At 39.3% G+C, this 23,673-nt stretch overlaps 1 protein-coding gene across 1 annotated transcript in view; it reads left to right on the forward strand.

Moving 5' to 3' along the window:
• USH2A (usherin) overlaps positions 1-23,673 on the forward strand; it is an 800,956-nt gene that overhangs the window by 609,834 nt on the left and 167,449 nt on the right. The window contains exons 55-57 of the mRNA XM_057531465.1: positions 6,535-6,642; positions 21,149-21,332; positions 22,703-22,860. Of these exons, the coding sequence (XP_057387448.1) occupies positions 6,535-6,642; positions 21,149-21,332; positions 22,703-22,860 (450 nt within the window). The remainder of the gene's footprint in view (positions 1-6,534; positions 6,643-21,148; positions 21,333-22,702; positions 22,861-23,673) is intronic.

Raw genomic sequence — 23,673 nt, forward strand, 5'->3', positions numbered from 1 at the left:
ATATACAGTAGTGTGTATCTTTAACTGAAACAGATAGGATGAAAACTGGGATGCCCCTCGTGTCCTCAGAACAGCTTTGGGAGCCTCTGTTGTCATGTGTGATTCTCTAGGCTGCCTTTCCCCTACTACCGCCTGACCACTGACCGCCAAGCATCAGACCTGTGGAAGTAGATGGGAGAATTCATTTCCAAGGAAAACCTTGAGCCTAAATACTTGCAAAAATAATAGCACAACATCAACCACTATTTCTTCCTTTCTTTTACCATTCTTACATATATAATATTATAGCCAAAGAATAACAAGCAACAGCAGCCTGGACACCAATATTTAAAGGAAAAAAAAAAAAATCCCCCGGAATCCCAGATATTTCAAGGTACTTTGCCTGGGCAATCACTACTTCTGTTTAGTCATGACAGTTCTAGCCAGCTCCCTTCCTCTGAGATGTATGTCCTTGTTGTGGATCATTTGAGCATCAGACTTTGCTGCCACCTGATGCCACATTCTGTTTCTAGAGAAGAAAATTCTGCTTGAAAATGTAGGGTAAAAGAGGCTTCAGTCTAGTATGACACCAAACTCCAGGGAAGAAAAATATTTATCAAAATAGTGTTACAAAAATCAAAAGCAAGGGTCTTTCCTTGGATTATCTTAATAATAGTCTTAATGTTAATATATTTGGAAAGAGAGTCTGCCAAAGAAGTAACTCATTCAGGAAGTACTTCTTGGGATGAATCTGATCACTATTACATTGGGGAGAGGAACCAAATCTTTGGTCTAGAATTTCACACCAAATACAGAATTAAGAATGCAAATAAGCTTGTAGCAAGTAGTCAGAACTGAAAGCCGTGAAGTTGTTTCACTGGCATTTGCAAATGCAAGAGCCTCTTAGTTTTGATGTTTTGACATCCGATTCATATGAGACATCAACTGAACTCCTATGTCAAAGCCTTGATACAAAAATGGACAGTGCTGATGGCTCCTCTCAAAGAGTCAAGAAATTGGCTTGACTAAACAGGATGGGGAACTGCTGAGGTCGTGCTGGATGATACTATCAAGAAAAGGGGACTTTAGCATGTGAGCTCCTGAAATATTTTACAATCAAATTTCGTAACACAAATCATAATTTAAATCACCTTAGATGTCTCTAAAGTGATTCCATGATGTCTTGGTGTACCAGTTTTGAACATCCAGATTTTCACATTGAATGAGATTAATCTAAAATCGAACCCTGATGTAGCTCTATCATCACAGACAAGGTTGCCGGTAGATACTGGAAATCCCTGGGAATCTCCATGAGCAGAGATCACTGTGAGGGGGAGTGAGATCCTGGGGGGGGAAATCACTTAGTGAGATCCCAGGCAGGTGGGAGCAAAAGGGAGCTCTTTTCAGCAGCAAGACTAGATGTGTGGTTCAGGTGGGCCGGGGCAAACATCCAGTTTGGGTGAACTGATGCCAGGACAGATAACCTGCCCACAGGGTGGACAATACTTGGTAACCACCTAACAAAACCTTTTTGAAGTAACTCAGGTCTCTCAGCACTTGACCTAATTATTAACCAGGTTGAGTGAGGAACTTGTGAAATTACATATTCGTTGGGACTATTTGATAATCCTTCAGAAAATAACAGATGATACTTAGAAAAACTGGATGAATGCTTTGAGGTAGCACTAGCTACCTGAAATTGTAATGGACAAGAAAGCCTTTTCCTGACTAGCTGGAGATTAAAAATTAGAAACAAGCTGTTCTTTATAGAGTACATCCAATGTAACTTACATAGGTATGGGTTTTGTTTTCCAGATCATCTTTTTATGATCCATAGGCAGACTTTTTGAGGTCCCTTTTTGACACATATTTAGTCTTGAAAGGAATGTTACTTGAAAGCGTAATTGTAACGAGTTTGGTTATAGTATGCCTCTTTCCTTTATAAGAGAACACGATTCCCTTTAGGGAAGTTCAGGTAATTTGCAGCCACAGTAATCTCCACTCCACTGAAATGTTAAATACTTGGCTTTTCTCCATGCATTTGTCTTTCTCGGTTCTACCCCCCCACTATTCTTACTCTTTTAGTTCAATGCTGAGCAGTTGAATGATGTTTTCTTTTCTCTTTCTACTCTTTGACTTTAGGATTAAGTTACAGTCAGAACAGTTCCTTGGAGACATCTCTTTATTTCCCTCTTCTCATCCTGATCAATTCATGAGTAGTTTTCAATTGTTGTGCCCTTTCCATTGCCTGTGGCTCATATGTCATATGTATCTCATTTTAAGGACTACCAATAGGGGCTTCCTTAAAATGACAGCAAATTCCAGTTGAAATGTGTTGATTTTATTGAGTTTTACAGAGTCATATATATGAAAGGTCATCCAGTTCATGTAAATCATCTATGCTTCCTGGCAGTCCATTCTTTCCTTACCGACTATTTGAACCAAGCCTACTAGTAATCCAACCCTCTAACAATAGGAAAAACACAACACCTAAGAAAGAGAATATAGAAAATAATGGATTCATCTATTGCCTTCCCTCAAGTTAAGCTGTAGTCCAATTTAGCAGTCTATACTCCCATGCCTGCAGTTTAGAGATATGGAAATTGAGGCATCTAGAGATCAGAAAACTGGCCCATGGTAGTAATTAATAGATAGGTAAGGATTAGACCCAAGAGTCTAACCTCAGACTCTGTTCTCCTAACAGCTATGCTGTAGTCCCTCAGTACATGAATTGTGGTCATATTCCAAATGAAAATATTTAAATACCTAGTCCCATATGAATTTTTTATATTACTGGAAGTGTCACTGGGCTTTGAGCTACCTATGTCATTTTCCTTATAAGCCTCAGAAGACTGACCCAACTGTTCTGGGTCACATTTCTCAGCCCAACTGCCCAGATTTGTATCCTGACCTCACCCTTTCTTATCTCTGTGATCATACTGAATATAGTTCCCTATGCTATACAGTAGGACCTTGTTGTTTATCTATTTTATATATAGTAGTGTGTATCTATTCATCTCAAACTCCTAATTTATCCCTCTCCCACCCTTTTCCACTTTGGTAACCATAAATTTGTTGTCTATGTCTGTGAGTCTATTTCTGTCTTGTAAATAAGTTCAGTTGTACCCTTTTTTTAGATTCTACATATAAGTGATATCATATGATACTTGTCTTTCTCTGTCTGACTCACTTCACTTAGTATGATAATCTTCTGACTTCTTGACCAAGGCTTTCTACTCAACACTCAGTTCTACATCCTACCCACCACCCTTAATTCTAGTACTCCAATAGCTCCAAGAGATACATATTCCTCCACTAACTATGGCCCCATCCTCTGCTAGACCAACCCACACCACCAATTTAAACACCTGTAACAAACTCCTTGGTACACCTTCCTTGGTCTACCAAAAATCCCTCAAGGGCTAGTTGCTCCACTGTTGTAGCATTTCCAAACATCTGTCTTCTAGTGTTCTGAGCTGTTTATAAAATGGATGGCACTCAACCCCCTCTGAAAAATTCTGTAAAGAAAAGACAATTTCTACTTTTTTAAAAAAGTATTTATTTATTTATTCATTTATTATTATTTACTTATGTATTTATTTTGGCTGTGCCAGGTCTTAGTTGCGGCACATGGGATCTACGTTGCGGCATTCAGGATCTTCAGTTGTGGCGTGTGGGATCTTTAGTTGTGGCATGTGGGTTTCTTAGTTGCGGCATGCATATGGGATCTAGTTCCTCAACCAGGAATCAAACCCAGGCCCCCTACATTGGGAGCACAGAGTCTTACCCACCGGACCACCAGGGAAGTCCCTCTACTTTTATGTACAGTAAATTTTCTTTTTAGCTACTGTCCTCACTGCAAATACCCTCAATCTTCTAATCAACCTTAGTACACCTCTGCAATGACATTTTCTCTTCCTTTCCTAAGACCCATCCTAAAATGTCCTTCCAAAGTCTGAAACCAGACCAACAAGAACACAAAATGAGAAACAGAATTGAGGCTTTTTTTTTTTTTTTTTTGGTTAGAACATGCTGGAGAAAAAAATCAAGTATCGCTTCACTTTTACTAGCCATACTTAAGTCTGACGTTCAGGAAAAAGATTTGGAAAATATTTATTGTTCATAAATTATATTAACTTTTTATATTATATTAGTAATATTCTGCAACTAAAGAAGAATCTCCTATTCAGTGAAATAGATACTGTGGGCAGGAGTCCCTATGGAATTATGAGGAAGGCCCTGTTTGGTCAAATCACACTTGTGATGGATACATGGACATCATCGCATCATAGCCCTGCCATCCTTACTGGGTACTTTTATGCCTTGGTCTTCCTTAAACAATATTTAACAAACACTGAATACATCAAATAGGCACTATTGGGAAAAAATGATTTAAATAAGAAATGCTCAGAGATACCATCCTTACTCTCAAAGGGCTTACATTCTAAGTGAGAAAGTAAGTTATTCAGATAAAACAGTGTCACAAGGGTCAAGACCCCTTTTTCACTAATGGAAATAAAGAAAGGGACATCGTCAGACTAAACCAGCCACTGCAGTCTCTGACCTTTATTCTTGAATATTTCCTTCCATTTTCTCTTGAGCGCTATATTCTATAATCTTTAGCCTTTTCCCATAAGCTTTTATCAAACACACAAGGCTTGGATATGGCTTAGATCTTTCATCATATTCTTCATCTGTAAATCAGGTAAATATCAAAATTATGTAAATCCTCCATAACAACCTAATGGAAGATTATAATCAAATAAGTATCCACATCTTGTCATTAAATTGATAAGGAAACACAAAGGGCTTTGAAGCTGAATCCTGGAGCTGCTCCAGCTACAGAACATTATGGCTTTAGCAGAGAACCCAGACTACTGCTTCAATTCTAAAAGAAGTTAATTAATTTTTAATTAATTAATTAGTTTTAAAACTAATTAATCGATTATTTTTTTTCATTCACTTAACAAGCACCTACTTTGTGCCTGTCACCATTCAAAGGATACAGTTGTTGCCAAAACAAAGTCCTTGCTCTTTTTGAGCTTACATCATGGAGGTGGAGACAAACAATAGATAAACAGACATATAATCAAACATCAGATAATGTTGAAGGCTATGAAAGAAGAAAGTAATTTGAGAGGATAAAAAGTGCTGGTTATGGTGTGTAGATAGAGTGGTCAAAATCTTTTAAAATGTAGCATTTGAGCAGATCTGCATAAAGTGACAGAGTGACTTTATAAATGTCTCTGGAGGAAGGGTCACCTCACCAAAAGAACAAAATATGTGAAAATGTAGTTCTAAATTCATGAAAAAATAAGTACAGTAATTATTGGATCCATGTTATAACTTAGCCCAATATTTGACATTAGAGATTAAGTCCTATTCTTTTTTTAAGAAAATATTTGTAAAGCATTGTTTGAGTTTTCCCAAGAATCAAGGCAAGAAATGTTAGTCTCTATGTATCCTTGTTGAATGCTGCTGAGTCTTAAGGTTGCTTCTGCTAAAATAAAGTACTTCTCTAAGTAACCCATCCCATCTGCTTAACAGCCTTAGAAGCTAGATGCAATGGTTCCCCATTTTACAGATCAGTAGATGAGAGCAAAGTGAAGCTAAGTAACTTGTCCAGGGTCACTGGCCACAGAGCAGTGAAGTCTGACAATACGTAACGTCTATTGTAAATGGATTGCCATTCTTTTTTCCCCTGAGAATTTATTGAGCAATTATTGTGCTACATCATACATCATACATCTGAATACAAAAGAAGTAATAAGCACTATCCCTTCATCAAAGTATATTTAATCTACATGTAAAGACAAAAGCAACATACCCCCAAAAAAACTACAGAAGTAAGTGTAAGATGGTACAGTATGGGAACATATGGTGAAGAAATGCAAAGTTTAAAAAAAAAGGGTTAGTTGGTGTTAATATGAGCTGAATATGGCTTGGAGCTAAAAAATGTTGACTCTAACCTTCTTTTTACTTTTTTTCTGCCCCTGTTTATATAAGAAGCAGTTGAAGAAACTGGGGTGGTTAGCCTAGAGAAGAGAAAAGTCAGGGGGGATTTGATAACTGTCTACAAATATTTGAAGAACTGTCATGTGGAAAAGAAATTAGATTTGTTCTATAAGTCCCTAGGGGGTGGAAGTGCTAGAAAGAGTTCACCACAATATAAGGAAGTACTTTGAAACCAAATAGAGAACTCTAGAGCTCTCTAAAAATAGAGTGGGCTGTTTGGGAGATGGACTACTTCGATCCCCTAGCCAGGGGATCCTCTTCAATGACACCTTGTACAGGGGAATCAAGGGTAAGATGGATGGATGGATGACATGAATTTTCAGATCTCTTCGAAGGCTGAGAATTTATTATTTTACCAGTGAGAAATGAAATTTCTATTAATACTGAGCTGCTTATGAAGTTCCTCTCTCCCTTAGAGAGTGTTTTCTGCTCTTAAAATTTTTGGATATCATATCTACAGCTCTGCATGTGACTGCTCATGCTTACCTGATAATAAATAATCCTCTCAAGAGGTACTTGATTTCTTTTTGCTCTTTCTAGGTCTCCAGCCATACACCAACTACAGCTTCACACTTAGAGCTTGTACATCTGCTGGATGCACTTCAAGTGAGCCTTTTCTAGGTCAGACTCTGCAGGCAGCCCCTCAAGGTAATTAAAAAATACCCATGACTGGGGAGAAGAAGTTTTCATATGGTATTTTGATGTGAACTCTATAAACTCTTTCATAACAAACAAAGAAGAAGGAATAAAGTCTATAAGTACAAAATTAAATAATATTGTAGGTGCCTATTTTTCAAGTTTAGTTAAACTATAAGCTTCCCAAGGCAGTTTGCCTTCAATTCCTTAAACCTTTTAGATATGGTTTTACATGGGAAAACACTATTATCTATTTGGATATGAAATTCCTCCAAAAATCAAGTATTAAATATTCCCAGAGCAGCTAAAATATAACAAGCACCATGCTCCCTATTGAAGCTGATTAAAATATTCACTTCCCTCAAGAACTTACAGTCAAATAGAAGAGATAGGACAAGTGCCCAAATCTGTATGAAGAGAGAGAATCTTAAAGGTGATGTTAAGAAAGAATAAATGAACAGAATGCTCAGGTTAATCTATGAAGGGAGAAATTATAACCCATCACGGGCATCAAGAAAGATTTTAAGGAGCAGATGCCTTCTGAGGTGGACCACAAGGAACAAGGATTTTGACAAATGAATGGTAGGAGGAGAAATACACAGCTTGAGGGAATGTAAAGTGGGACCATCACCTTGGAGATCAAATTGGTGATGTCTATTAAACATAAAATGTTTCCCCATGACACAGCAGTTTCAATTTCATTATCTATGCCAGAAAATAACACTTCCACAACTGCACAAGGAGGCATGCACCAGGATGTTTATTGAAGCCTTTTCTGTCATTTGTTTAATGGCAAAATACTGGAAGCAATTGAAATGTCTTTGAGTGGGGGAATTGCTAACTAAATTCAGGTATATTCACATTATGGAATTCCATGCATCAGTTTAAAGGAATGAGATGATCCATACATATAAAATAGAAGTTATAGAACTACATTCATGTGTGGTATCTTTATGTATAAAACAACACATAGAAAATGATACTCATTTCTATAGATAAATAAATAAATGCATAGGAAAGATTCTGCCAGCATACACACCCAAATAATAACAACGGTCTGTGCGTTAGGAACTGGGATGGGTAGTATCATTTACTTGCGGGAGAAAAATGTGTGCAGAAGCTTGGGCTAGTGATCAACTAATTATTTTGTTAATCTCTACTATCTGCCTGTTTTCCATGTGGGGAAACAGAGGCATAACTAAGTTTCTGAACAGAAATATAATGTTAATGATCATCAGACAGTCCTGAACTACTTTTCCATTACTCTTCTAATGAGGGGGTTGTTGTACCTCAGAATATTAGACCTGAACTTCCTACCAGTAAATGGGGAATAAAATGGAAAATTCCACATATGGGGCATATGGCTCCTCACCAGGAATTCACTAATGATGTTTTCTATATAAAGAATGTTTCATGTCAAAAAGCTTAGTGTTCCTTTGAAAGGAAGAAACCAGCAGTGGATTTTTTGGAAAGGTAAACTGTCAAATGGATACTTTGATGATAATGGATCATTTCTAAAGGATCTATCAACCAGTTTTGGCTGAAACTCAGCCAGATGAAAGAGCAGGGTCTCTCCAGTTTACTCATCCAATCCATATATTTAAATTCTTAGGAAATATGCATCTCTATTCTCATTTTGTCCAAAAAAAAAGATTTCTTGAAAGAGCTCAGATTTCATGACTTGAACATTATAGCTTTCAACAGTGCTGGGGAGTATAAGATGAGAAATGTTTTACTTGATTTCTGTTTTTAACTTTATGCACCTTTACTTTAACACAAATAACTGTGCAAAGGAACAATAAACTAAATGAGCTTTCCTCTGCAGAACAAACATGGATTTAGAATCCACTTTCCAGCTGTGTAAGTGCCAATTGTGAATAACTTGTATGAGAAATAAATGTAGTCTGAATGCTTAACTTGGAGGTTGTGAGGGAACAAATCAGCAGTAACATTAAGTTGTGTTGTTTTGCTAAAGTGGAAATAAACATATTATATCATTTTAAATTAATAACCCAAATATAACTAATTTTAAAAGGTCTAGTTGAGTGAATCAGCCATAGTTTGAAGGTCTAACATTTGGGTGTCTAAGTGGATATGGAGAGAATTAAAAGAAGCATTTGTTCCTAGCTACCCTGAGAGCTCCTCATTTCTTTCATTTTCAATCTAAAAAAAAAAAAAAGCACATTATGACCCCATTGGTAAGTTGGACCTAATTCTCTCCGATTTTAACCTACTAGAAAATGGCGTTCCCATAGTCAAATAGTGGGAAGAGCTTGAACTGGATTATTGCTCTCTTTTCAGGATTGCTGCCATACCAGCAAGCTCTCATTCATTTTTAGAGTTCAAGCATGCAAAATTGCAGGCATGCTTTCCTCTAGCATTGATAATATGAAAAAGCAAAAGGAAAAGAAGACCAGTCTTTTTCAGTTTCATTCCAGATTCCTCTTCCTCTGCCCTTCTTTTATCTGTCGATGCTCTCCCTTGGAATTCTCCAGTACTAGCTGGAATTCCTAATGAAGGTGGAGAGCTCCCAAATTCTAGAGCTTTCACAAAGCCTACACTCACAAATTTAAGGCCTGTCTATCTATCAGTCTACAAGATGGTTATATTTAAGTGTTTTCCAAATATTTCAACCTCAGTATTTCAATGTTTAAAATCGCTCTCCCCACTAACTTTCTTTTCTTCCCTTTTCCCTCTCTCAAATACCACCATCTAATCATCTAAGCCCCCAAACCGACATTCTTTTTTTTTTTTTTTTTAATAAATAAATTTATTTATTTATTTATTTATTTTTGGCTGTGTTGGGTCTTCGTTTCTGTGCAAGGGCTTTCTCCAGTTGCGGAGAGTGGGGGCCACTCTTCATCGCGGTGCGCGGGCCTCTCACTGTCGCGGCCTCTCCCGTTGCGGGGCACAGGCTCCAGACGCGCAGGCTCAGTAGTTGTGGCTCACGGGCCTAGCCGCTCCGCGGCATGTAGGATCTTCCCAGACCAGGGCTCGAACTCGTATCTCCTGCATTGGCAGGCAGATTCCTAACCACTGCGCCACCAGGGAAGCCCTCAAACCGACATTCTTAATGCTTCTCTTTTCCTTAGGTTATAGTAGGCAATTCTTCATAAAGTTTTTTTTTTTTTTTTTTCTCTATGATATGCACTTTATTTATTTATTTTTTTTTTCAAACATCTTTATTGAAGTATAATTGCCTTACAATAGTGTGTTAGCATCTGCTTTATAACAAAGTGAATCTGTTATACATATACAATATGTTCCCATTTCTCTTCCCTCTTGCATCTCCCTCCCTCCCACCCTCCCCATCCCACCCCTCTAGGTGGTCACAAAGCACCGAGCTGATCTCCCTGTGCTATGTGGCTGCTTCCCACTAGCTATCTATTTTACATTTGGTAGTGTATATATGTCCATGACACTCTCTTACCCTGTCACATCTCACCCCACCCCCTCCCCATATCCTCAAGTCCATTCTCTAGTAGGTCTGTGTCTTTATTCCCGTCTTGCCACTAGGTTCTTCATGGCCTTTTTTTTTTTTTTCCCCTTAGATTCCATATATATGTGTTAGCATACTGTATTTGTTTTTCTCTTTCTGACTTACTTCACTCTGTATGACAGACTCTAACTCCATCCACCTCATTACAAATACCTCCATTTCATTTCTTTTTATGGCTGAGTAATATTCCATTGTATATATGTGCCACATCTTCTTTATCCATTCATCTGTCGATGGACATTTAGGTTGCTTCCATGTCCTGGCTATTGTAAATAGAGCTGCAATGAACATTTTGGTACATGACTCTTTTTGACCTATGGTTTTCTCAGGGTATATGCCCAGTAGTGGGATTGCTGGGTCGTATGGTAGTTCTATTTGTAGTTTTTTAAGGAACCTCCATACTGTTCTCCATAGTGGCTGTATCAATTTACATTCCCACCAACAGTGCAAGAGTGTTCCCTTTCCTCCACACCCTCTCCAGCATTTATTGTTTCTAGATTTTTTGATGATGGCCATTCTGACCGGTGTGAGATGATATCTCATTGTAGTTTTGATTTGCATTTCTCTAATGATTAATGATGTTGAGCATTCTTTCATGTGTCTGTAGGCCATCTGTATATCTTCTTTGGAGAAATGTCTATTTAGATCTTCTGCCCATTTTTGGATTGGGTTGTTTGTTTTTTTGTTATTGAGCTGCATGAGCTGCTTGTAAATCTTGGAGATTAATCCTTTGTCAGTTGCTTCATTTGCAAATATTTTCTCCCATTCTGAGGGTTGTCTTTTGGTCTTGTTTATGGTTTCCTTTGCTGTGCAAAAGCTTTTCAGTTTCATTAGGTCCCATTTGTTTATTTGTGTTCTTATTTCCATTTCTCTGGGAGCTGGGTCAGAAAGAATCTTGCTGTGATGTATGTCATAGAGTGTTCTGCCTATGTTTTCCTCTAAGAGTTTGATAGTGTCTGCCCTTACACTTAGGTCTTTAATCCATTTTGAGTTTATTTTTGTGCATGGTGTCAGGGAGTGTTCTAATTTCATACTTTTACATGTTCCTGTCCAATTTTCCCAGCACCACTTATTGAAGAGGCTGTCTTTTCTCCACTGTATATGCTTGCCTCCTTTATCAAAGATAAGTTGACCATATGTGTGTGGGTTTATCTCTGGGCTTTCTATCCTGTTCCATTGATCTATATTTCTGTTTTTGTGCCAATACCAAACTGTCTTGATTACTGAAGCTTTGTAATATAGTCTGAAGTCAGGGAGCCTGATTCCCCCAGCTCCATTTTTCGTTCTCAAGATTGCTTTGGCTATTCGGGGTCTTTTGTGTTTCCATACAAATTGTGAAATTTTTTGTTCTACTTCTGTGAAAAATGCCAGTGGTAGTTTGATAGGGATTGCATTGAATCTGTAGATTGCTTTGGGTAGTAGAGACATTTTCACAATGTTGATTCTTCCAATCCAGGAACATGGTATATCTCTCCATCTATTTGTATCATCTTTAATTTCTTTCATCAGTGTCTTATAATTTTCTGCATACAGGTCTTTTGTCTCCTTAGGTAGGTTTATTCCTAGATATTTTATTCTTTTTGTTGCAATGGTAAATGGGAGTGTTTTCTTAATTTCACTTTCAGATTTTTCGTCATTAGTGTATAGAAATGCAAGAGATTTCTGTGCATTAATTTTGTATCCTGCTACTTTACCAAATTCATTGATTAGCTCTAGGAGTTTTCTGGTAGCATCTTTAGGATTCTCTATGTATAGTATCATGTCATCTGCAAATAGTGACAGCTTTACTTCTTCTTTTCCGATTTGGATTCCTTTTATTTCTTTGTCTTCTCTGATTGCTGTGGCTAGGACTTCCAGAACTATGTTGAATAATAGTGGTGAGAGTGGGCAACCTTGTCTTGTTCCTGATCTTAGTGGAAATGGTTTCAGTTTTTCACCATTGAGGACAATGTTGGCTGTGGGTTTGTCATATATGGCCTTTATTATGTTGAGGAAAGTTCCCTCTATGCCTACTTTCTGCAGGGCTTTTATCATAAATGGGTGTTGAATTTTGTCAAAAGCTTTCTCTGCATCTATTGAGATGATCATATGGTTTTTCTCCTTCAATTTGTTAATATGGTGTATCACATTGATTGATTTGCGTATATTGAAGAATCCTTGCATTCCTGGGATAAACCCCACTTGATCATGGTGTATGATCCTTTTAATGTGCTGTTGGATTCTGTTTGCTAGTATTTTGTTGAGGATTTTTGCATCTATGTTCATCAGTGATATTGGCCTGTAGTTTTCTTTCTTTGTGACATCTTTGTCTGGTTTTGGTATCAGGGTGATGGTGGCCTCGTAGAATGAGTTTGGGAGTGTTCCTCCCTCTGCAATATTTTGGAAGAGTTTGAGAAGGATAGGTGTTAGCTCTTCTCTAAATGTTTGATAGAATTCACCTGTGAAGCCATCTGGTCCTGGGCTTTTGTTTGTTGGAAGGTTTTTAATCACAGTTTCAATTTCAGTGCTTGTGATTGGTCTGTTCATATTTTCTATTTCTTCCTGGTTCAGTCTCGGCAGTTTGTGCATTTCTAAGAATCTGTCCATTTCTTCCAGGTTGTCCATTTTATTGGCATATAGTTGCTTGTAGTAATCTCTCATGATCTTTTGTATTTCTGCAGTGTCAGTGGTTACTTCTCCTTTTTCATTTCTAATTCTATTGATCTGAGTCTTCTCCCTTTTTCTCTTGATGAGTCTGGCTAATGGTTTATCAATTTTGTTTATCTTCTCAAAGAACCAGCTTTTAGTTTCATTGATTTTTGCTATTGTTTCCTTCATTTCTTTTTCATTTATTTCTGACCTGATCTTTATAATTTCTTTCCTTCTGCTGGCTTTGGGGTTTTTTTGTTCTTCTTTCTCTAATTGCTTTAGGTGCAAGGTTAGGTTGTTTATTCGAGATGTTTCCTGTTTCTTGAGGTAGGCTTGTATTGCTATAAACTTCCCTCTTAGCACTGCTTTTGCTGTGTCCCATAGGTTTTGGGTCGTCGTGTCTCCATTGTCATTTGTTTCTAGGTATTTTTTGATTTCCCCTTTGATTTCTTCAGTAATCACTTCGTTATTAAGTAATGTATTGTGTAGCCTCCATGTGTTTGTATTTTTTACAGATCTTTTCCTGTAATTGATATCTAGTCTCATAGCGTTGTGGTCGGAAAAGATACTTGATACGATTTCAATTTTCTTAAATTTACCAAGGCTTGATTTGTGACCCAAGATATGATCTATCCTGGAGAATGTTCCATGAGCACTTGAGAAAAATGTGTATTCTGTTGTTTTTGGGTGGAATGTCCTATAAATATCAATTAAGTCCATCTTGTTTAATGTATCATTTAAAGCTTGTGTTTCCTTATTTATTTTCATTTTGGATGATCTGTCCATTGGTGAAAGTGGGGTGTTAAAGTCCCCTACTATGATTGTGTTGCTGTCAATTTCCCCTTTCATGGCTGTTAGTATTTGCCTTATGTATTGAGGTGCTCCTATGTTGGGTGCATAAATATTTACAATTGTTATACCTTCCTCTTGGATCGATCCCTTGATCATTATATAGTGTCCTTCTTTGTCTCTTGTAATAGTCTTTATTTTAAAGTCTATTTTATCTGATATGAGAATTGCTACTCCAGCTTTCTTTTGATTTCCATTTGCATGGAATATCTTTTTCCATCCCCTCACTTTCAGTCTGTATGTGTCCCTAGGTCTGAAGTGGGTCTCTTGTAGACAGCATATGTATGGGTCTTGTTTTTGTATCCATTCAGCCAGCCTGTGTCTTTTGGTGGGAGCATTTAATCCATTTACATTCAAGGTAATTATCGATATGTATGTTCCTATTCCCATTTTCTTAAATGTATTGGGTTTGTTATTGTAGGTGTTTTCCTTCTCTTGTGTTTCTTGCCTAGAGAATTTCCTTTAGCATTTGTTGTAAAGCTGGTTTGGTGGTGCTGAACTCTCTCAGCTTTTGCTTGTCTGTAAAGGTTTTAATTTCTCCATCGAATCTGAATGAGATCCTTGCTGGGTAGAGTAATCTTGGTTGTAGGTTTTTCTCCTTCATGACTTTAAGTATATCCTTCCACTCCCTTCTGGCTTGCAGAGTTTCTGCTGAGAGATCAGATGTTAACCTTATGGGGATTCCCTTGTGTGTTATTTGTTTTTTTTCCCTTGCTGCCTTTAATATGTTTTTCTTATATTTAATTTTTGACAGTTTGATTAATATGTGTCTTGGCGTGTTCCTCCTTGGGTTTATCCTGTATGGGACTCTCTGTGCTTCCAGGACTTGATTAACTATTTCCTTTCCCATATTAGGGAAGTTTTCAACTATAATCTCTTCAAAAATTTTCTCAGTCCCTTTCTTTTTCTCTTCTTCTTCTGGTACCCCTATAATTCGAATGTTGGCACGTTTAATGTTGTCCCAGAGGTCCCTGAGACTGTCCTCAGTTCTTTTCATTCTTTTTTCTTTATCCTGCTCTGTAGTAGTTATTTCCACCATTTTATCTTCCAGGTCACTTATCCTTTCTTCTGCCTCAGTTATTCTACTATTGATCCCATCTAGAGTATTTTTAATTTCATTTATTGTGTTTTTCATCATTGCTTGGTTCCTCTTTAGTTCTTCTACATCCTTGTTAAATGTTTCTTGCATTTTGTCTATTCTATTTCCAAGATTTTGGATCATCCTTACTATCATTATTCTGAATTCTTTTTCAGGTAGACTACCTATTTCCTCTTCATTTGTTAAGTCCAGTGTGTTTTGAGCCTGCTCCTTCATCTGCTGTGTGTTTTTCTGTCGTCTCATTTTGCCTATCTTACTGTGTTTGGGGTCTCCTTTTCACAGGCTGCAGGTTCGTAGTTCCCGTTGTTTTTGGTATCTGTCCCCAGCGGCTAAGGTTGGTTCAGTGGGTTGTGTAGGCTTCCTGGTGGAGGGAACTAGTGCCTGAGTTCTGGTGGATGAGGCTAGATCTTGTCTTTCTGGTGGGCACGTCCACGTCTGGTGGTGTATTTTGTGGTGTCTGTGGCCTTATTATGATTTTAGGCAGCCTCTCTGCCAATGGATGGGGTTGTGTTCCTGTCTAGCTAGTTGTTTGGCATAGGATGTCCAGCACTGTAGCTTGCTGGTCGTTGAGTGAAGCTGGGTCTTGATGTTGAGATGGAGATCTCTGGGAGATTTTTGCCGTTTGGTATTACGTGGAGCTGGGAGGTCTCTTGTGGACCAGTGTTCTGAAGTTGGCTCTCCCACCTCAGAGGCACGGCCCTGATGCCTGGCTGGAGCACCAAGAGCCTTTCGTCCACACGGCTCAGAGTAAAAGGGAGAAAAAATAGAAAGAAAGAAAGAAAGAGGCTATAATATAGTGAAGTAAAATAAAGCTATTGTAAAGCAAAGCTATACAGACAAAATCTCACCCAGAAGCATATACATATACACTCACTAAAAAAAGGAAAAGGGGAAAAATTAATATCTCCTGCTCCCAGAGTCCACCTCCTGAATTTGGGATGATTCGTTGTCTATTCAGGTATTCCACAGATGCAGGTACATCAAGTTGTCTGTGGAGCTTTAATCCGCTGCTCCCGAGGCTGCTGGGAGAGATTTCCCCTTCTCTTCCCTGTTCGCACAGCTCCTGGGGTTCAGCTTTGGATTTGGACCCGCCTCTGCGTGTAGGTCGCCTGAGGGCGTCTGTTCCCCGCCCAGACAGGACGGGGTTAAAGGAGCAGCTGCTTCGGGGGCTCTGGCTCACCCAGGCCGCGGGGAGGGAGGGGTACAGAGGAGGCGGGGCGAGCCTGCGGCGTCAGAGGCCGGCGTGACGTTGCACCAGCCCGAGGCGCGCAGTGCGTTCTCCCGGGGATGTTGTCCCCGGATCCCGGGACCCTGGCAGTGGCGGGCTGCACAGGCTCCCGGGAGGGTTGGTGTGGAGAGTGACCTGTGCTCGCACACAGGCTTTTTGGAGGCGGCAGCAGCAGCCCCAGCGTCTCACGCCCGTCTCTGGGGTCCGCGCTGATCGCCGTGGCTTGCGCCCTTCTCTGGAGTTCGTTTAGGCGGCGCTCTGAATCCCCTCTCCTTGCGCGCAGCGAAACAAAGAGGCAAGAAAAAGTCTCTTGCCTCTTCGGCAGCTGCAGACCTTTTCCCGGTCTCCCTCCCGGCTAGCTGTGGTGCGCCAACCCCTTCAGGCTGTGCTCACGCCGCCAGCCCCAGTCCTCTCCCTGCGATCCGACCGAAGCCCGAGCCTCAGCTCCCAGCCCCGCCCGCCCCGGCGGGGGAGCAGACAAGCCTCTCGGGCTGGTGAGCGCCGCTCGGCGCCGAGCCTCTGTGCGGGAGTCTCTCCGATTTTCCCTCTGCGCCCCTGTTGCTGTGGGATCCGCGCTGATAGCCGCGGCTCGCGCCCTTCTCTGGAGTTCGTTTAGGCGGCGCTCTGAATCCCCTCTCCTTGCCCGCCGCGAATCAAAGAGGCAAGAAAAAGACTCTTGCCTCTTCGGCAGCTGCAGACTTTTTCCCGGACTCCCTCCGGGCTAGCTGTGGTGCGCTAACCCCTTCAGGCTGTGTTCACGCCGCCAGCCCCAGTCCTCTCCCTGCGATCCGACGGAAGCCCGAGCCTCAGCTCCCAGCCCCGCCCGCCCCGGCGGGGGAGCAGACAAGCCTCTCGGGCTGGTGAGCGCCGCTCGGCGCCGAGCCTCTGTGCGGGAACCTCTCCGCTTTGCCCTCCGCACCTCTGTGGCTGCGCTCTCCTCCGTGGCTCCGAAGCTTCCCCCCTCCGCCCCCCGCAGTCTCCGCCCGCGAAGGGGCTCCTAGTGCGTGGAAACCTTTCCTCCTTCACGGCTCCCTCCCACTGGTGCAGGTGCCGTCCCTATTCTTTTGTCTCTGTTATTTCTTTTTTCTTTTGCCCTACCCAAGTACGGGGGGAGTTTCTTGCCTTTTTGGAGGTCGGACGTTTTCTGCCAGCGTTCAGTGGGTGTTCTGTAGGAGCAGTTCCACGTGTAGGTGTATTTCTACTGTATCTGTGGGAAGGAATGTGATCTCCGCGTCTTACTCTTCCGCCATCTTCCCCGATATCCTTCATAAAGTTTTATTAATTTTAAATCTTAAGGATTTTAAAAATTTTGTTCTTCCTTTCCATCCCTTCTGTCATTGCCTTCGTTCAGACACCTACAACTTCTCCAGAGCCTCCTAACTAGTCTCCCTGCCTCTAGCCATTTCTCCTCTTTCTCAAATCACCATCCCAATTCTTTTTCCAGTTTTGCCAAAATAGGCGTATCTCACATTAATTACCTCCATAAAAATCCCATTTCTTTCCAGGAGGAAAGAAATCCACATCTTCTTAGTAAATCAAATTAGACCCCTCAAGTTTTAACTTCTGCCAGTCTGGCGAGTCTTTTGGTCTCTCCCATATGCAATTTAATGTACCAGTCATGCCGATATACTTGAACTTCTACCATGCTTTCCCTATCTCTAGGACTTTGTGTGGGTTTCCCTCAGCCTAGATACCCTTCCCTACATCCTCACTCAGCTAACTCCCATTTTTTCAAAATTTGGCTCAGATGTCTCCCATTGTGAAAATCTCCTCTGACCCCATCCCCTTCCCATCCATCCCCATTTCACTCCCAGCCTGTTTTAGGTCTGATGGCTAAGTGCTCTAATGGCACACTAAGCTTCCTTTTCTTAAAGCACTTGTCAAACTGGACTATAAATTGTTATTTACCCTTTTTTATTCATCATGATACTATAGGTTCCTTGGAGGATAAAGACTATATATCTTTATCCCCACATTCACAGTGCCCAACATAGAAAATGACTAAATTGAGTAGAATGTTGAGTCAACAAATGAACAAATAATAAATGGTCCAGAAGTCAATGCACTTCTGACATCAGCCAATACAAAACTGGTTTCTTTGATTAACTTCCAAGGGAAAGCCAATCCACAAAAAATGTTGGGATTTTTGACTTGGAATTTGTAGGGACATAAGAAATGGGTAATACTGCATGACACTCAAGACAAAGTTAAAACAAATCCAGTAGACATGTTCCTTATTTAGTAGCTATTATGTCAAGAGACCCACCAAGGTGTTCTTCTGACCTTTCCCTCTTACACCTCTCAGCTAGTTTACCTGCTCCCCACCCCACTTCTAGATGATTTCCCTCATGACCATCGATTTCCTGCCCTTGAACAGCCTCAGTTCTGCCCTTCAATTATGTAGTATAGGTTTTCTGATGTCACTGAGACCCAGGCTCAGCAAGGGAGGTAGATTCTTCACCTGGGACTTACTAAGACCTCTCACCAAAGGCGGGTCTTATCCTATCAAAGATTTCTTGCAGCTGCCAAGATAAGAGAGTCTCCATAACATTATGCAAGTGAAAACACAGCGCTTATTAGTTTTTTACACATTCCAATTTCATCTTATAAATCAAACCAATGGACACAGGGTTATTGCCAACATGAACAGAGCTTTCACCAGCTTATCTAAATATAAAACTCAACTTTTATTTAAAACACAAAGCAACCCCAAAATGTGCCTTCATTTTATCTCATTAACTCCTGCATTTCCACAGGCTGCATTGACTGATTCAAAGCAGAAACTAAGCAGTAGCCTTTCTAGCACCTTGGTGATTTTTAATACATCCTTCAAGGTAAGGAAGACAGGACTGCAGGAAGCGGATTATGAACTACAGCCTTATACTTTATCTTTTAAATCAACAAACTAATATCACGTTTAAATCAGAACTCTAATTAGCTGGGTGAGTCATCCAGCAGCTGTTGGCAGAGAGACCCAGACATAAATGTATATTATGATTTGTGGATTTGTTCAAGTACCTAACATAGGGTGAGCTTTCAGAACAAAATGAACTACTCTCTTCTCAAGAGTAAGCTGTTCTTTAGAAAATCAGTAAGTTTGAGCCATTTTTAAATCGATCTTGATTCTTTCAGAATGTTGCTAAGTAAATAGCATTTGAATGTCCTTTTCTTATAAAAGCGTTGAAATCTTACCCTTTCCTGAGTAACTTACACAGGAGGTACAATCAACCAAAAACTATTGATTATTGAGAACCTACTGAGTTTTTAAAAGCTGAAGAAGAGAGTTACATTGTCTATTCAGAGCATGACCAGATGACAACATGAAAATCTTTCTCATCGCTAGGTTCTCCATCAATACATTTTAACATTGATAAGACTACTTAAATATTTGACCTTGAATTACAGTTGTTTGTGTACACATTTTATCTTTTATACAGAGGGTATAAACTCCTTGTAAGAATGAGCCATATCTTAGTCTCATTTGTATTCCATAGAATACTTAACATAGTAATTTGCAGGACACATATTTACAACAAAATTATTCAATATTTATGAGGCATTGTGCTATCCATAAATATACATGGACTACTAATACAGAGTAGACCCCTGCCCTCATGGAGCTAACTTTGTATTAAAAGCAGGAGAAGGAAATAGACCACACAGTCATAAAAACAAAAAATAATGATGATATCAAAGAAAGAGGATGATTATGATGTTATGAGCATTGAGAGGAAAATAGAAAAGGGCATATGATAGAGAGGAACAAGGTTGGGATCACTTTAGATAGGGTTAAAGTTATAGTTAGGGAATAGTGGTCAATAAGACCTCCCTGATAAGGTGATATTTACACGGGTCACTGAAATCTGAGAATGAAATACACAATTGTCATGGTGTCATGAACAAAAGTGTTCCATTCAGAGGGAATGGAAGTGCAAAAGCTCAGAGGTGAGAAAGAACTTGAAACATTCTGAGACTGGAAAGGAGTCTGATGTGGCTGGAGCTTCATGAATGATGGAGAGAATGGTGCCAGGTAGTCCAGAGCCAGAAAAATGTAGGGCCATCCAGGTTATCATAAGGAATTGGAATTATACTATATGAATAATTTCAAAAGGGCTGTATATTTTATGAATATTATACTAGGTTACATATATACTTTATATGCTTTTATAAGGATTACAGTGATATAGAGAACGACAAGATTTAAAACATAGACACTAGTTTAGAGGCTATCACAGGAGTCCGTGAGAGGGAGAAATGTAGTTTGGATCAGGAGAGGTAAAAATATAAGGGCTATGCACATTCAGGGTAGAATCTGCAGGACTCGATGATAGATTATATTTAGGGGTGAGAAAAGAGCCTCAGGGATAATTTTTGTGTGTTTTGCACAAGAAAATGAATAGTTGGATAAGATTTGGAGACAAATAGATTGTAGACCAGAAAACCAAGAGTTCTGTTTTAGACGTTTTAGGTTTTTGATATGTTATTAGTCATCTAAATGGAGGTAGGCAAGTAGAGAGTGGAACTCATGTGTCTGAAGCTCAGGAGAGAGTGTTAGTATAGCGATATACATTGGGCAGTGTTCAACATAGAGATAATGTTTAAAACTGAGACTAAATGGAGATCAACTACAAAGACACTGTTGCCAAAGAAGAGGAGAGGAAAGGAGAAGAAGGGAGGGAAGGGTAGAGGAGAGAGCCTAGTTCTCCGAGGCACTACATCATTTTGAGGTCCAGGAAGGGAAGAGAAGCCAGTAAATGAGGCTGGAAGAAGTAGCCAGAGAGAAAGGAAAAAAGAAGCACAGCATGTAATGTCAGAGAGGCACAGGCAAAGTATGCTGGTTCATCGAATTTGATAATTCAGGCAAATACTAGACTATGATTCCAAGTAAATAGGCATCAAATTTGAAAATTCCTGGATATTTTCTTAGGTCTTGATTACACTCAGAGTAACAGAGAAAGTTTCCACCACTAGTTGTCTGGCATTCATTTTCTAAAGGCAATTCAAAAATAATAATTAAAGCATTAAAAAATATTTATATATTTATACCCAATTATATACTTTACCTCCAAAACAAATAAAATGTATTTTTGTTGCTTACCATGAGATTTGTTTATCAACAGATAAAAATACCATGGCATGTGGAGTGATGGTATGACTTTTGATACGGTGCTTACTTTATCTTAGCAATAAAACTTCATTGTGTTATTTTTGCCAGGAGTTTGGGTGACACCTCGACACATTATCATCAATTCTACAACAGTGGAATTATATTGGAGTCCGCCAGAAAAGCCCAATGGCCTCATTTCTCAATATCAGTTGAGTCGTAATGGAAGCTTGGTTTTCCTGGGTGGCAGTGAGGAGCAGAATTTCACTGATAAAAACCTGGAGCCCAACAGCAGGTAAACTAAAAGAAAACTTTACCAATCATACAGTGAGAATTATGGATTTATCAGGGTTGAGAAAGAGGCCATCTCCAACTGAAACAATATTAAATTAATTGGTTAATTAATCTCCTCATATATTAGCCATTCCATAGCTGATGAAATCTCTTAATCCATTTCAGATGTTGAAGACCCAAACACTAGCTCATTACACTAGTCTTCAGAGGACATGAAATTCCTTAAAAATGTAAACAGTTAGTCTTTTATTTGACATGAGAATTTTTTAGTATATGAAATACACAAACTATTAAATTTTAAGAATTATCAAATGATCTTCAAAATCATGCATCCCTAAACTAGCAAGAAAAGAGATTTAAAGAGGTTTGTTTTGCATCAACAACCTTTACTTCTGGGATAATGTTTTCTCTACTTGCTATACTATATATAGACAGGAGTGGTTTGAGGGGGAAAAGTTCCACATATTTGCAATTCAGTCCCATTCATTTCTCAGCAGAGATCAAATATATCTTAGATAAACAGATGTTTTCTTACAGAGAGTAGAGATCAATTTAGTTTTATTGTAGAGAGTAGCAGATCAATTTAGAAACATCTTTCTCTAAACATATTTCCTTGAACTCTAATCCATTTAAAACTGGAGAAGATTCATTTGAATCCTCCACAATCCACCAGCACACTCCAAGACTTTCCTGAAATCTTTAAGAAAAGCAATGAATTACTCGACGGTTAAAAATAAAATGGGGAGACTTCCCTGGTGGCGCAGTGGTTAAGAATCCACCTGCCAATGCAGGGGACACGGGTTTGAGCCCTGGTCCGGGAAGATCCCGCATGCCGCAGAGCAAATAAGCCCGTGCGCCACAACTACTGAGCCTGTGCTCTAGAGCCCTCGAGCTGCAACTACTGAGCCTGCGTACCACAACTACTGAACCCCGTGTGCCTAGAGCCCATGCTCTGCAACAAGAGAAGCCACTGCAGTGAGAAGCCCGTGCACCGCAACGAAGAGTAGAAGAGTAGCCCCCGCTCACCACAACTAGAGAAAAGCCCACGCACAGCAACAAACACCCAATGTAGCCAAAACTTAATTAATTAATTAATTAATTAAAATAATAAATTAACATTTTAAAATGCCCATATTTTAAAAAAATAAAAAATAAAATAAAATGGGAAAGGGTCCGAAATAGTGATGTCCTGGAGAGAATGTTCCCTGTGCTAGAAAAACTATAAGGTCTATGGTAAAGTCTCTGGATGGGGAACAAAGAATTTGCAATTTGTCACAAATTTAGAACAAAGCAATAGACAGAAAAGCCAGCAATCACTGTCCAATTATCTTGTGCATTGCCTTATCATAATTCTTTCTTTTTTAAATATAGGTACATTTATAAGCTGGAAGCCACTACTGGAGGTGGCAGCAGTCCCAGTAATGAGTACATTATACAGACACCTATATTAACACCAGAAGAAATCCGGCCTCCATATAACATCACAGTAATTGGGCCTGATTCCATATATGTAGCTTGGACCCCACCAGGTAAGAAATAAAACCTCTGTGTGTGTGTGTGTGTGTGTGCGCGTGCGCGCATATGCGCATGTGTACATAAAACATTTCAGAGGAAATTAATTGGAGATAGGACTGGAAATGTGAATTTAGTAAATTTAGTAAATCAGAAAGACATATTCTGTAGGTGTGTAGATAAAGATATATAGATACCTAGATATATACTTTTCTATCAAAGCAACACTTTCTTTCAAGTACCAGAGCCTAAAAATCTCTTTTCTTATTCATACATATGCAAGGTAAGTCACATAGGTCTGAACTACCTTGAGCATCCATTTCTACAGGATTCCCTAGATTGAATCATTGGCATTATATTATAGTAGTGAATGGAGAATTCAGGAAGAAACTAGACCACTCCACCCATGTCTCTTGAGTTGTGACCAGTTATATAGTAGCTGAATTTTACCTCTCTAAGCTGTGTAACCTCCATCAAACCACTGAGTCACTAGTAGGTTGCTTTTGTGGTTTAGTGCAATATTATATTTGGAATATAATCATCATCCTCAGGTAAAACTCTGATTGCATTAACACTGTGGATTAAGGATTAGAGTGAAATCTGCTTGCGCTGTCTTTTAACATGAGGGATATTTGGAAGTTTTGTTTCAGTAAAATTTAAAACTGATTAAGGTGTTAAATAAACTTCAAAGATATGTGAGTTTATTTTTAATATCTAGTCTTAACATGAAATTGAAACATGAAATTAACACAAATCCATATTGTCCCCATCAGATTAAGTTTAGCCACATTTCAACATGGTACTGAAAATAATTGGTTAACAGTCATTTG

The sequence above is a fragment of the Balaenoptera acutorostrata genome, chromosome 1 (assembly GCF_949987535.1).
Source record: "Balaenoptera acutorostrata chromosome 1, mBalAcu1.1, whole genome shotgun sequence".
Lineage (NCBI taxonomy): Eukaryota > Metazoa > Chordata > Mammalia > Artiodactyla > Balaenopteridae > Balaenoptera > Balaenoptera acutorostrata.